The sequence below is a fragment of the Artibeus jamaicensis genome, unplaced genomic scaffold (assembly GCF_021234435.1).
Source record: "Artibeus jamaicensis isolate MK-2021 breed Jamaican fruit bat unplaced genomic scaffold, CSHL_Jam_final contig_685, whole genome shotgun sequence".
NCBI classification, from domain to species: Eukaryota; Metazoa; Chordata; class Mammalia; order Chiroptera; family Phyllostomidae; genus Artibeus; species Artibeus jamaicensis.
This window is the reverse complement of record NW_026521924.1, coordinates 14621172-14636046: the sequence shown is the minus strand read 5'-3', so window position 1 is coordinate 14636046 and position 14875 is coordinate 14621172. Positions and strand designations below refer to the sequence as shown.

The 14875-nt window shown below is 53.3% G+C and overlaps 1 protein-coding gene across 2 annotated transcripts; it reads right to left on the bottom strand.

Annotated features, from left to right (window-relative positions):
* Positions 1-201: 201 nt before the first annotated feature.
* On the bottom strand, positions 202-6143 carry SRXN1 (sulfiredoxin 1). Of its 2 annotated transcripts, XM_053671309.1 has the most exons (3): positions 5767-6143; positions 4200-4257; positions 2381-2470 (listed from the first exon to the last, which is right to left on the bottom strand). In XM_053671309.1, coding segments are annotated over exons 1-3 (348 nt in total). In that variant the 5' UTR covers positions 6055-6143; the 3' UTR covers positions 2381-2468. The 2 variants fall into 2 exon arrangements, with proteins under 2 accessions (XP_036999053.2, XP_053527284.1); XM_037143158.2 differs by lacking the exon at positions 4200-4257 and having other exon boundaries at positions 202-2470; positions 5767-6030.
* Positions 6144-14875: the final 8732 nt, after the last annotated feature.

Here is a 14875-nt window from a genome sequence, read left to right as displayed (position 1 = left end):
GGGGGTTGGAGTGTATATGAGAGGCAACCAATCAATGTGTCTCTCCATCTTGTTCTCCACCCCTTACCCTCTCTCTAAAACTAAATAAATAAAATCTTTTTAAAAAGCAATTTCTCAGATCCCGCCCAGACCTACTGAACTAGAAACCCTGGGGACCCCGGGGCCCAGCCACCCATTTTAAGAAACCAGTCTGAGAACCTGAACCATTGGTCTAAAGCAATCACATCCCTCTTTTTACTAAATAATCTTTTATTGTGGAATGATTTTCAATGTACAGAAAAGTTGCCAAGATAGTTCGGAGAATTCCCAGCCTAATCCCACGGCAACATCAACAGTCGTCAAAGCTAAGAGACTATCATTTGTTAATGTCGCTAAAATCCAGACCTATTCAAAGTTCCAGTTTTTCCACTAGTGTCCTTTTTTGGTTCTAAGGACCCAATCCAGGATATCACACTGCATTAAGACTGCATTCCTTTTAAATTCTATTGGTCACCTCAGTCAGCTTTCCCTGGGACAGAGAATGGGTGGGAGAGCTGCTGTCTTCATTACTGAACTACAGAGACCAAGGCTTGCAAAGGCCGAGTGACCAAGATCCCTTAGCAGGGCAGGGCAAACAAGGCCCGCCCCACTCTGTGCCCTTTCTCTAAGTCTTCCCTCCCACCCAGGACTCTTGGACCCTTTGGAATGTCCCACCTGACCTACCCCATCTCACCAGGGCAGATAACACGGTGCCCCTCCTGGAGTGGGCCCAGCCCTGGGAGAAACCCACCCCCTGTCCAATCAACTCTTCCCCTAATTTGAGGCTGGAGCAATGTCTGGTGACTTCAGCCTGGGCAGAGAGAGGCTCTCCCTGTGCAAGAGCAAGAGAAGCACTGTTTGCTATTCGCCTATGCAAATAATGTAGGAAAGATGGAAAAGGCCACATTATTTTCAGTTTCTCTAAGAGAAATAGTCTGTTTCCCCACCCCTTGGATCTGGACCAGCCTTTTGATGTGCTCTGACCAAAAGAACTTAGCAGAAGTGATGTTGTGCTAATTCCGGACCTAGGACTCAAGAAGCTCCCTGCTCCTACTCTCATCCTTTTGGAATCCTGAGGCCGTCACGTGACTGGGCCTGAGCTAGCTTGCTGGAGAAGCCACGTGGAGAACTAGTCACCCAGCCAACAGCCCGCCCACTGCCAGACAAGTGAGTGAGAACATCCTGGACACATCTGAGGTGACAGCTGACTGCATGCAGTCCCAGGAGTCCACCTTGGGTGACATCAAAAACTGTCCAGATGAACCCAGTCCAGACTGCCAACCCACAGAACTGTGGGCAAACAAATGACTTATTTTGAGCTGTGGAGTTTGGGGATGGTATGTTACACAGCAAAGGCTAACTGATAACAATTGCTCATTTCTCTCGGTAACGGGATTCCAATTTTGTTTCCGGAGGCAGTGTGCCAGTCCCAGGAGTTGGGATATGATCGGTCCACTCAATTGTGACAATTCCGTTCCCTGCTGTCTTTAGCTTTCTTTGCATCGAGGGGAGACAATGGTGGCTGGGTTGGGCCAAGGAAACCTAAGTGGAAATATGCAGGGGAGAGAGCAGGAAAACGCCCTCTGAGAAAGGTTTGACTTTATGGTAGAAGTTGACAGGTCCAGCTGGCTCAGCCCTTCCTTCTCCCTCACTACTTGCTTCCTAGAACATGGCCATGATTCCTGGAGGCACAGCAGCCATCTTGTGACCATGAAGCAATGAGTAACGAGGGAAAGGCTGAAAGGACCATAGAGATGTGCATCTCATCTCAGCGAGTTGTTAAACCAATGCTGGTAGTTGCCTGCCTCTAGAATTGACACTGTATGGAAACACAAATTTCTCCTTGTTAAACTGCGTTTTCCTTTGCTTAGAGCTCAATGTGTTCCACATAACTGGATATACAAAGACTGGATATACAAAAATACAGAAGGATCCCTGCCCTTGGTACTCTGGAGCCTGCAGCTTGTGGTTCTCCAAACCCATCTCCTTTCTCATTTTTGTCCTCTCAACAAACCCTCAAAGGTGAAGACACAACCCATTTTCACAGGGGTGGGAACTGGGCTTCCCACGCCATTCAGCAGTGAGTCCAACGTCTTGCAGCCAGCAAAGGGGGTGCTTGGTGCCAGACCCTCCTCCTTCCAGGCACAAAGAGAATGCCCCCTGCTACATCTTTTGCATGGCCCCGCCCACTGGAGGCCAGGTGTGTCTTTTGGGCTTTCAGGAGTGTTGGCACGTGGCAAAGAGCCTGCTATTGCAAGTCTGGTGTGGAAGCACCCAGGTACACCCTTAGGTCCGAGATGGTGGACTGGACAAGCTTGGCAGGGATGGTCTCTCGCTGTAGCTGCTGGTAGGCCGCGTAACGGTGACAGCCCCCGAAGGAGTAGAAGTAGTCACCACCCTGGGCTCCTTTGATCCAGAGGACATCGATGGGGGGCACGCTGTCTGGGTCCTCCTGGAGAGAAGGGGGTGCAGGGACGTGAGTACGGGACAATGCCTGACCGTTCACACGGCAGACTTTGCTAGTTTGTGTTGAGTTCCCACAGGGGAGCGTGGTGGCTCATGCCAGCTCGTGGGAAACACTGTCAGGTATTCAGGAATTCTCTGAGTTGGTTGACATCACCTTGGTAGCTTGAAATCCAGCCATGGTGAGAGTATTTACACCAGGGAAATGGGCAGGTGCTACAGATCTGGGCTTCTCCTCCCTGGAAACCAGCTTGTTAAACATTTATCAACACACCACATGCGTAGATATCTGCATACATGTACACACACTCCATACATCTCTCAGGCACTATCCTAGACTTCGGGCATACGGTACAGCCAGGATGAGACAGACACAGCCTCTGCCTTCATGGGCTTCAGTCTAGTGGGCCAAATGGAATGAAGTGAGTGTTAGAGAAATGCTAGGAAGACAATAACGCGAGTTGCCATGCCACGGATGGGGGTCCACAGGCCTCTCCAAGGTGACAATGAACATGACATAGAGAACTGAACATAAGAGAAGCCCACTTGGAAAGACAGAGTCGGAATAGTTTAGAATAAGGGCCTGACTGCCATGTTCAAATCTCAGCTCTGCTACTTAGCAGCTGGGCAACCTTAGACAATGAATCTCTTTGTGCCTAAGTTGCCCCATCTGTCAATGCCACACACTAAGCGCTCGAGGATTAGATGTGAGGGAAGATCATTCCGGGCAGAGGGAACAACTCGGGCAAAAGGCCGGAGGCAGGACCAAGTTGGCTGTATTGGAGGCGTGGCAAAAATGCTGGCTGACCAGAGGGCACTCAGGGGGGACTGCAGAGAGGAAGTCAGAAAAGTCAGCAGGAGCCAGCCCACGTGGGCTGGTTTCTAAGAGTGGTGGCTGGGCCCTGGAGCCCAGGGGAGGGTGACAGGATCTAATGAACATTCTGTGAAAGTCGTCCCAGGAAAGCAGGCTCGGTGGCGTGGACAAGGGCAAAGCAGGCGGGGCAGAGACAGGCCTCCGCAGGTGTTCAGCGGAAGACACTGGCCTGGGGGAGGGGTGCGGGGAGAGGGAGAGGCGGACAAGTATGGGGCATGTTTAGGGGGGAGACCTCACGCGACTGGGGGAAGGGTGAATGTGAGGAGAAGAGAAGGAGAATCTAAGCTGACTTCCTGCCATGGGCCTGCAGCCAGCTGGAGAGTGAGTGGTCCTCTAAGTAGGGAAAAACAGAGGCAGGGCTGGGCAGAGGTAGCGCATGCACGCTGGGGAGACCACATTAAGTGGGAACTGCTTGGAAGTCCCCCCTCCACTGGCCCATGGGTTCCCTTTGTTATGCCGCTTTGTTGGATTCATTTATCCACTTATTCCAGAAATGATTATTAAGCAGTTAGGAGCGGTTAGGAGCCAGGGCTCTGGAACCAGGCAAACGTGAGTTTGAATCTCAGCTCCTCTAAAGAGCGGCAGAGGGACCCTGAGCAAGTGGCCTTGCATCCCTGAGCGTCATCCCTAACTGGTACCATGGGAGTAAGACACCCTGTAGGGCTGCTGGTGAAGGATTAAGAAGCTGGTGCAGGGAGGCACAGAGTGTGGCCTGCTGGGCAGCGGAGCACTGACTAGGGGCAGCTGTGCCGGGTGCTGGTGGTGTGGGCGGCGGATGGGCAGAATAACAGCTCCCCAGAACAGCCACCTCCTGCTCCCTGGAGCCTGTGAATATGTTACTTACATGGCTTAGGGGACTTGGCAGATGCAATTAGGGATCTTGACAAGGGAGATGCTGCTGGCTTTGAAGACAGAACAAAGATGCTGTGAGCCAAGGAATCTGGTGGCCTCTAGGAGCTGGGAAAGGCAAGGAAATATGGATTCTCCCCAAGAGACTCCGGAAAGGAATGCAGCCCTGCTGACAACTTGATTTTAGCCTGGTGAGACCCATTTTGGACTTCCGACTAGAGAATAACAAGCTGCATTGTTTTAAGCCACTAAGTTTCTGGTACTTTGTTACCCTAGGCATAGAAAACTAACTGGCTCCTGCCCTCACAGAGCATGCGGTTCTAGCATGGAAGGCAGGTGTCTAAACATCCCATCAAAACCCAGAGGGACCAGAACTATGTTGGTGGCGTGCGGGAGGCTCGGGGCCCCTAGACGGCCCCTAACCCAGGAGAGGCCATCAGGGAAGACACTGACTCTGAGACAGGAAGACCGAGGGGTTTGAACTAATAAAGAAGGGATGGAAGAGTGTTCCCCGCAGGGTAAGAAGCCCGTGCTAAGGCCCAGGGTGGGAGACAGGGTGCAAGAGCAGATCCTCCACGGACAGCCAGGCACTGTGCTAGTGCAGAGGAAACAGCCAGGCTACGGCGTCACATGAGGTGGGGCAGGCAAGGAGACACCAACAGATAAACGTTTAATGTAATGCCACGTGGACGGAAGTGCTTCATGGGGAGATACCTCAGGTTAAGAGGACAGAGGAGAGGCCATCAGCCCCGATGGACAGGGAGGCAGAGACCGAACCAAGTGCGGGCACAGGCCCTGTGGCCGCCTGGGGAAGCAGTTGCGGGCAGCGGATCAGCAGAGCAAACCCCAGGACTGAGAGACACTGGGGGGAGCTGTAGAGGTGTTTGGCGCAGCCTGGGGTCTCATATGGTCACCTTCCAAGGGTCTGAGGGAAGGGGCCAAGATGCCACGCAGGCCTAACCTGACACATCTGGCCCCTCCCCAGAGTTCCTGCCAGGATCCCACCTGCACTCTCGAACATCTTCCCTCATTGACAGGGCTGAGCCCATCCTCGCCCCGTTCCAATTCAAACAAGGCCCGCCCAGCGGACAGGACCTGCCAGTTCCTTTGTCACTCCTGTGCACAGCCAGAGGGGACAGCATAGCTTATCTCCAGGTAGTATGGTGGCAGTGCTGCTGGGAACTGGGGCCAGGTTGTGCCACTTTCTAAGTGACCTTGAAAAAGTTGCTTAAATCCTCCCATGCCTCAGTTTCCTCTTCTGTAAAAGAGGAACAACAGTAGTATCTACCTTATAGTGTTGACATGAAGAAGCTACGGCACTTAAAACTGCTGCTGGGCGCTGCAAGTGCTATCTTTATGTTAGCGATCCTTATTTTAACTATCCCGTCAATCCCCTGCTTGCTCAAGTGAGGCAAAAGAGGCCCAGAGAGGCCCAGCTACTTGCTCAAGGTCACACAGCAAATACAGTGCTCAGGCGGAGCCAGGAACCAGCCCCCTCTAGCGTCCGGTGCGACCTGCCTCCTCCGGCACCCTCCCTCTGACGGTCGTCCCCGGGGCCTCACCCGGATCGTGTCCACGAGGCTTTGCACTTTGGCTGGGTCCAGCACAGACGGCAGAGGCCGGATCAGCACGCTCAGTGGCACGTTGTGCACCGCGGCGATGCAGCCCGAATGGATGCTGCCCCCCTGCGCGGCACCGCTGGGTCCGGGTCCCTCGGGCGCCCCCCGGCTCGCCCCGGCCCTACTCAATGCTCCTCCTGCGCGTAGCCCCATTGCGCCACCGCCGCTGGCCGTGCCGCCTCCTCCCTCACCCTCCCCACCCGGGACTTTAACCCGACCGGGCCGTACCATTCCTGGCAGGCCGGCGGGGGCCCGAGTCAGGGTGCCTTTCTCCCCAGACCCGGCGGTGGTCCGGTCCCACCCCGGCACCCCGCAACCTGACGTGGGCTCGGCTTGCTGGGCGCTGCGGAAGCCGTGCGGGGCTCGGGCTCTCCGCTGGGGGGCGCCCCGTGCTCTCCCCTCTGCCGCGTGGAGTCCCGGGAGTGGAAGCGCCCGGACCGGCTGACTCAGGGTGAGTCTGCAAGTCGTGGGCCTGGAGAGCGCCGCTGACGCACAGTCCGGGGTGACTCAGGCCCGCGGGGTCGGGGCGGGGACAGGGGGCGGTAACCGAATCTGTGGAGCGAGGATGAGTAGGCAAAACCCACAGTACTTGGCCGCGGGGCAGTCAAAACCCTTCGGATAATAGTCCTGGAGGTGATAATAATGACAACAGTGGCTGTACGAATCTGGTGCTGAGTCAGACACTGTCCTAAACACTTAGCATGTGTACCAACGTAGTTAAACCTTGAAACAACCCTGCATGGTAGGTAGGATTATTGGGATAATAATCCTCTTTGCAGATGAGGAAACTAGGCACAGCGATTTGCCTAAGTTCATGGAGCTAGGAAGTGGCGGAAGCAGGGATCAAATCCAGACAGGCTGGCTCCAGGGTGCGCCCCCTACCCCACCGCTGGTTGCCTCCCTCCGGCAGAAGTAACTGTCACAAGGAGCCTTCTGGAGTTGTGCTGACAGCGTGTGGGCACTGCCCTGAGTTCCACACTGTCTCATCAAATCCTGACGTCACCCCTGGTGGTTGTGGAACCGCGTGTCTAAGGTACAGCAGCTGAAAATGCAAGTCGGTTCATCTGAGCCCAGAGCCTGGGGCCACTTAACCACAGACAACCTGCTTACTGACGGGGACCTTGAGCCTTCAGAGGGTGGTGGCAATGACGTGGATCCGGTCGTGCTGACTGCCAGCCCCATTCTCCTCTGTTTAGAGCCTCCTGTCCCCTTGGGCCCACGTTCAGCACCCAGTGTCCTCTGGGGCCAGGGAGAGGTAGGCAGAGGGTCCAGGTTTAAATTCCAGGTTTTATTAGCATCTGTGTGAACATGGGGGCTTTGGCACAGGTTGGCCTGGGTTCAGGTCTCATCTGGTCAGTCCCTCGCTGTGTGGTCAGAGGCAAGTTGCTTTACATCTCTGACCCTCAGCAGTCTCTTTTGTAAAGTAGTTGTGGGGAAATTTGGGGGACACTCAGAGATAATGGCTGATGGAGGGCAGGGTAGGGGCCGTAAATGAGTGCTTAGCGGTCGGCCAAGTACATAGTGGTTTTATCATGAACACCCAGAATGCTTAAGGAGAGGTGAATTTTTACTGAGGGTGTCAGGAAAGGTTCCCTGGAGGGGGGCATCCAGACGGGAAAACGGCGTGGCCCTGGAGCAGGGGAGGGAAGAAGCGGGTGATGGTTTAGGGTGTGGGCTCTGGAATCCCTCGAATGGCATGGATTTGAATCCCGGCTCTACCACCGCCTGCCAGCTGTGGTATCTGAGGGCAGAGGCGGTTGTTCAACTTCTCTGTGCCTCAGTTTCTCCCCTGACTTTCTGGGCAGAGTAAGTGAGAAAAACACAGTAAGTGTTTAGAAAGGTTCCTGGCACTAGAAAGTACGGGATGAAAGGCAGATGTGAAGGACATTCCAGACACAGGGTCAGCTTGAGCAAAAGCAGGGAAGGTGGGACAGTTCCAGATCCAGCTGGAGACGGACACGTCTGGCTCAGTTGTCCTCCCCACCCTGACGGGCACCTGCGTGGGCAATGCGCAGTCACCCTCTCAGCTGCAGAAAACCAGGAATGGTACCCACTGTGGGGGGGGCACTGCCACATGAACCAGTTACTGATGCTTTCTGAACCCCGTACAGAATGGGGTAACGCTGCCCATCGCTCAGAATTGTTGGGAGTGTGAATTGAGAAGATGTACGTAATAAGTTCCTGGCGTGTGACACCCATTTTACTTTTGAAGATCGCTCATGCTGGGTTCTCAGGCTGTTGCAAACCTTAGAATGCTGAGGCCCTCAAAATGTAACCCCTGTGAGCAACTTACTCATACTTTGTTTCTGGAAGTAGAACTGATACCCACACCTCAGCCCCAGAATTAAGGAGAATTAGAGAATTAGAGAATTTCATCAAGAGGGAAGTTGTCGCTTCTAGAACCACTTCCTCATGACTTCCTCAATAAGAAGAGGCAGGAGAATAGCATCTGGAATGGAAAAAATGGGGATTTGACCTGAATCTCTCACTGTGGTACGCCTAGTGAGGCTCTCCCACTCTTGGTACCAAGTTCTGTATGGTAAGATGCCTGTGGCTCAGCTCAAAATGGCTTAAACATTAATTAAAATTTGTTTGTTTCCAAATATGTTTTGAGGTAGTTGTATCCATGGTTGGTAAAGTAGTTGATCACTGTCATCAAAGACTGAGGTTCTTTCCATCTTTTTGTACCGTCATTCCCCATGTTCTGGTTTTTCTCCTCAGGCTTGCCCCTCATGGTCCCAATATGGCTGCTGTGGCTCCAAACATCACATCACCATAAAATGACTTTTAAAGATAGAAGTTGAGATATCCCTTTGGGCCTCCTTTCTTAAGAGTGAAGAAACCTTTACTAACCACTGTCTACCCTCCTACCCCCTTGCCCAGGAGCCTGTGCCTCATAACTCATTGCTGAGAATTATATCATGTCCGTGCCTAAACCAATCCCTGGCAAGGGAAGTAGAGTTACCAAGGTAGGCTTAGCTTAACTCTCATTCACCTATGGGCTTAAGAGGGCCTACCTTCCACTGAAGTTCATGGTCCCTGATCTCTGAACACAGCTGGCAAGGTCTGGTAGCTGCAACCTCGTTTTCCTGTGCAGAACCTCCTTTCCCCACTCTCAAGACTGTGTGGTTTGGTGGGCCAGACCCCACTGTCGGGGGTGAGGGGACGTGGCAGCAAAAAGAAAGGAGGGACCTGACCGGGCCTGCCCCAACAGCAATTGCATTGTATTGGCCCACCTGTCCCTAAATCAGTGAGACTGGGACTCCAGCGTCTTGTCGGGTTTAATATAAGGCGCCTTCCACGGGGGCTAATGTAAGTCTGGAACTGGAAGCTGGAGAAGATTCGAGACATACACAATATCCTTTTGTTTTAGTTTGGATTCTCTCAGAAGGAGACCCTGAGATAAAAACTTGTGTGAAGGTCGTTTCTTTGGGAGATGTTCTAGTTATTATCACCGTAAAACAAACTGCTCCAGAATGCAGTGGCCCAAAACAACTGTTTTATTATCACCACCAATTCTGGGTCATGAAGTCAGACAGGGCTCGGTGGGGGCTGCTCATCTGTTCTCTGCAATATCTGGGCCATCAGCTGGGAGGTGACTGGCCAGCTGGGGCTGGAATCATGCGGAGGTGACTTCATCTGCACGTCTGGCAGATGGTACTGCCTGCCAGCCGGAACACCCCCGGTGGCCTCCCCACGTGGCCTCTCCACGTGGCCCGGGCTTCCTCATATCATGGCTCCAGCTTCCCAGAGCTGCTGCCCCAAGAAAACCTGGCAGAAGCTTCATGGGCTTTTCCAGTCTGGTCTTGGAAGCCATACAGAATCATTCCTGATTCTGCTGGATATACAGGCACTGGCACAACCCCACCCTTTCCCCCCAGGCTCAAGGGACAGGACAGAGACTGCGCCTCTTAATGGTAGAGTAGCAAGGTCCTAAAGGAGCCTGTGGGTGGGAAGTATTGTTGTGATTGTCTTAGAAGACACATCTGCTGTAGGAGACGATCCCAGGAATGATGAGGGGGGGTGGCAATAAAGGGCACAGTGAGGAGCAGGTCAGCTTGGCGGGGAACCGGGGCTCACTCCTCCTGGGGACTCTGAGAAGAACATCACACATCACATGTCAGTCGGCACTGTCCCTCTGAGGAGCAAGGGGTAGGGGTGGGCCTGGGCCTTTTTCATTCACTGACTCCTGTCCTTTATCGGTTGAGGGTGGCCTGCGGATGTTCAGTCTTTGCCATTGCTGGCTGCCCAGCACTCAAACTTAGCAAGCATCTGAGGACCCGGAGGATGAAGCTGCTGTTTATGGTGGCCTCAGGGGTGGCCGAAGGGAGTAAGGGGCAAGACATCAGGACATTTCTTTTCTGCCCAAATCAGCTGGATCCATGTTTGCTGTTTGCAGCCGAAGGCCCTGAGCACCTGTTCTCCCCTTCCTGCTCCTGGGCTCCCCGCCCCTGTCCTCCTCTTTCATTTCTGACAAAGAATCCAGTCCCTCAAGCATTCATTTGGGTACTCGAAAGACTTCTGAGTGTTTGGGAGACGAAAGGATTTCTGTGCCACAAAAGGAACATTAAAATCTTATATTCCCCTACCGCTAAAATGCTCTAGTCCATTTCTACAGCTTGGCTTACAGGGTTCAGCCCTGTTGCTGGGTGCCATCCTTTCTGTTTTTTTCCTCCCATCTCCTCTTTGTCACCTCTACCAACCTGTAAATTCCTGTACTTATTTTAGGCAGAAAGTGTGTCTCTTTCTTTTGCAGCTGCAGGGCCTGCTAGCCATCTCCTTGAGGGTCTTGAGGCAACTTTGCACTTAAACTACTCTTCCTCATAGTCACAGAATGACTGCCAGTTCTCACTGGGACAGCCTCCTTCTTTGTTCGTGTCCTCGCTTAGGCTGCTATACCAAAATCCCATAGATTGGTTGGCTAAGCAACACTTATTTCTCACAGTTCTGGGGGCTGAAAGTTTGAGGTCAAAATGCCAGCAGATTTGGTGTCTGGTGAGGTTCCACTTCCTGGTTCTTCTTGCCGTGTTTTCACATGGTGGAGGGGGGCAGGGAGAGGTCTCTGGGGTCTTCTCTTATAAGGGCACTAACCCCATTCATGAGGGCTTCACCTTCATCACCTGAATCACCTCCCCAAAGCTCTACCTCCAAACACCACTGTACCAGAGGGTTAGGATTTCAACATGTGAATTTTACGGGACGCAGATGTTCAGTCCATGGCAGTTCGCATCCAGGAGAAAAGAAAGAGAACCTGTCCCCAGCGATGATGGAATTAAAGCTTTTCTCCTCGGTCTGACTGGGCTAGCTTGAGTCACATGACCACCCGGGACTAACATTCTCCGGGGACTAACTCTGTGCTCAGCTGCTTAAACATGGGTGCTGGGACCTGCCAGTCCACTGAGATCGGCGTGGAGGAGGCCAGTCAGCCATAAACACAGGAGCCAGCCTCTTCTGAAGCACCTGGATGGGCTAAGTGATGGGCGGGTGTCTAAAATGGTGGTAAGGAAGGGGTGGAGCAAAGGCCTGGGTGTCAAGGACAGGTCCCCTTGGCCCACCTTTGGTTTCAGCCTACGTGGTGGTGGGAAGGTTTATGCAAGCCAGGGCTCACCCAGCGCTGCCCATTTCCCCCACCCAAGTCTCCTGTGTCCCCACCTTTCCCATCCCCGAGGGGACTCTGTCCATAGGCCAGTGCATCCCAGAGGTGCCAGGGTGTGCACCAATGGAGGCAGGAGCTGATGAGGAAAGGCCGGTCCCCGTTGTCTCAGGTGGACGTTCCAGGCTGTTCGGACCCCTCTGGACCCCTCTCAGAGACCATGGGGCCCAGTCCTGGCGTTGCAGCAGCAGCCTCACTAACACACCCTCTGTCTCCTTCCCACCCCCTCACTCCTGCTTCCTGGGACCACCTCCCAAGTAGACACCCGCACTCAAGTCTCGGGCTGCTATCGGGGAACCAAAACCAGGGCAGAGGGGGAATGTCACAGGTCATCCCAACAGTTCTGTATCTTGCCTGGGTTAAAATCGCATGCATCTTACTAGCTGTGTGACCTTGGGCCGGTCACCTGTCTGTGCCCCGGTCTCCTCACCTGCACACGGGCTATAACATGGCACCTCATTTGTGGGGTTGTTGGGAGAATGAAAAGAAAGTGCCCAGAACACTGCCCTGCGCATCGTAAGTGCTCAGTGAGTGGGAATGGCTTGATTACATTCAGGGGTGTGTTGGATGTAACACACCTTTTGGCGTCTCTGGGCCACACTGGAAGAAGGAGAGTTGTCTTGGGTCACACATGAAATACATTGTGAGGTGTAATCACAAGTACATCTCATGGTGTTTTACGTAGATTTGAGATTTTGTGTTGGGCCCCACTCACAGCCATGCTGGGCTGCGTGCGGCCTGAGGGCTGCAGGTCGGCCACCGCCGTGTGAATAGATCTCTCCTGGCTGCCCGTCTAGACTAGCCTCGATGTGTTAGCCAGGACTCTGGTTTGCAAGTGAAGAAAGCCACTGTGAATTCGTTTAATGAAAGTGGGGACACTCGGCTACTCCCTTTCCTGGGGGGTGAAGCAGGGCCTCAGGGCTGGGGCGGCTGCTCCGCAGTCACCAGGGGCGTGGGCCCTTTCACTCTGGGTGCTCCATCATTTTAGAGCAGGGTTTCGTTCTCAGGGCCACCTTCTGGTTCAAGATCGCCGCTGACGTGCCAGCCTGGAAGGAGGCGGAGAAATGGAAAGGCAAAAGGACAGACGACCTCCTCCTTTTTAGAAGGCTGTCTCTCGAGTTTCACAGAATACTTTCCCCTGCAAGTCATTGGCCAGAATTTGGTCACATAGCCACCCCTGGCTGCAAGGGCAGCTGGGATATGAAGCGCATGCTCAGCTAAAATTGGAGTTGTTTTACTAAGGAAGGAGACAGCGGAGATGGATAAGTAGCTGTCAATCTAAGCCACAGCTCTCAAGTTATGAGTCTAATGACTCAGAGAAAGGAAGACAGAAAATTTCCGAGTTCTAGTCAGATGACCACATCTGAACCGATCAGCCATGGCCATTAGGGACAGAAACTTTTTTTAAAAAAGCACAAAGAACCATAGTTGATTATCACTTAAATATATGTTGTTTATTAAAAAATAATTACTGGTCATCTGCTCTTGGCTGGGCTGCTGTGCTAGACCCAGGGGGTTTAATGATGAGCAAAAAGACGCTTCAGTGTCTGCCTCGTGAAACTTACAGTCTAGTGGGGGAGACAGAGGCGACCAAACAATCACGCTGATCGATGGAAAGGTGTACATGGATGTAGGTGTTGAGAATAAACAGCATGTAGTTCCCAAGGAAGTGACCGCCCAGCTGGGAGATGAAGGGTGGTGACGACGGGGCACTGCAGGTGGAGCACGTTACTAGTGGGGAGAGCAGCTTGTGCAAAGGCCCTGTGGCAGGAGGGAGCAACCTTGCTGAAAAGAGGCAGCAGGAACTCAAAGAGCCGAGAGCACTGGTCGAAAATTCAGCTGGACTGATGGAAGGAGCTAGACCAGGTCGGGCTTCGAAGCTGCCCTAAACAAGTTCCACTTTCCCCACACACCGTGCGAAGTCATGGAAGTATTTTGAGCAGAGAATAGAGATAGAAGTCACTTGATAAGATCTGCATTTTTAAAAAGATCTCCTGTGGCCGCTCTGGAGGGAGGATGGAAGGTGTGGGAGGCGAAATGGGCCTGGGGAGGCCAGTGAGAAGGCTGGTCCATTTGTCCAGGTAAGAGATGGTGGCAGGTACGGACTGGGCTGGAGACTGAGAAGACAGAGAGGAAAAATCAACAGAACCTGGGGATGGATTGGATGGGAGGGTGGGGGAGACAGGGCTGGGAGAGAGGACTTCTGGACCTCGTGGCTGAAAGGCTAGATGGGTGCTTGTGCCGCTCCCGGAGCTGGGAAACCCTGGAGGAGAATTAAATCGTGGCTCCAGACTGGGGCTGGCCTGTGGTGCCTCTGGGACGTTCCTGTGGGGGCGGCCTGCAGGCAGATATGGATTTGCAGCTCAGAGAGGAGGTTGGCATTGAAAGTGTACATTTGTGAGTCATCTGTCTGTGGCTGGAAATGGAAGCCATGGTGTAATGAGATTACATCATGGGAATGTGCAGCGAGAACAGGAGTCTAGGCGAGGGCCTCGAGCAGCACAGACCAGAACAGAGGAGGGACAGTGGGTAGCTTCCTTTCTCCGGTTCGGGCTGGGTGGGGCAGCCAGGCAGGCTGGAGGAAAACCAGAGTGTCGCTTCATGGAGACCTTTGAGAGAACTGTGGAAAGCGAGCTGGACTGATATTCTGGCTGAGGTGCTCCGGGCTGCAGGCAGCAGCACCCTGGTTCGGCCGACTCGCACAGTGAAGACATTCGGGTCACTCACCACAAAGTCCAGAGGCAGCGCACTGAGTGGGTTTCAGGGTGGCCTTTCCCACGACTGGCTGACGTCATCGGGACGTGCACTTTTCCCGTCTCTCTGCTCTGCCATCCAGGTTGTGAGCTCCGTGCTACCAGCCAAGGCTGGTTCCCTTCGTGGTCATGAGATGACACGCTTCTTTGTTTATGTCCAGGGGGAAGGAGACCTCACTCGCCTCCTTTCTCTTAAGAGAGGGGAAGAAGCAAAATTCCCTGTAAGCTTCCAGCAAACTTCTTAAGTCCAATTAGCTAAAATTGAGTCACACCCCCACTTCCCAACCCATAGGGGATGAGATTACTCTTGGACCAGTTAAGGCCACCCCTCAAGCTGATGACCCCAAATTGCATGGCTCCCAGTCAAGGAGGGAACCTACACCTGGGCCGGATATAGTCCATTCCCATCTCCCTGCAGGGTGCCTTCCACATTGTGTGTCGGAGAGTTAACACTACGTTTCTCAGACTTCCCTGCAGCAAGGAGACGGACAGCGAATTCGGTTCTGCCAGTTAGAATTGCTTCTGTGGGGTTTGGATGGCGAAGCGGGCAGGGGCCATTTTCTAACTGTCTTGTCTCTTACCACTGGCCAGATGGTGGTGGAGGGGCTAAGTTCCCTTGTAACACTGTTCCAGGGTGAGCCACACC

Excerpts from the sequence above, each read along its gene's own strand:
- SRXN1 (XM_037143158.2), bottom strand. The coding sequence starts at position 5,976 with ATGGGGCTACGCGCAGGAGGAGCATTGAGTAGGGCCGGGGCGAGCCGG. Across the intron at positions 2,471-5,766 it reads GCCTCGTGGACACGATCCGG|GAGGACCCAGACAGCGTGCC; the intron begins GTGAGGCCCCGG and ends CCTTCTCTCCAG.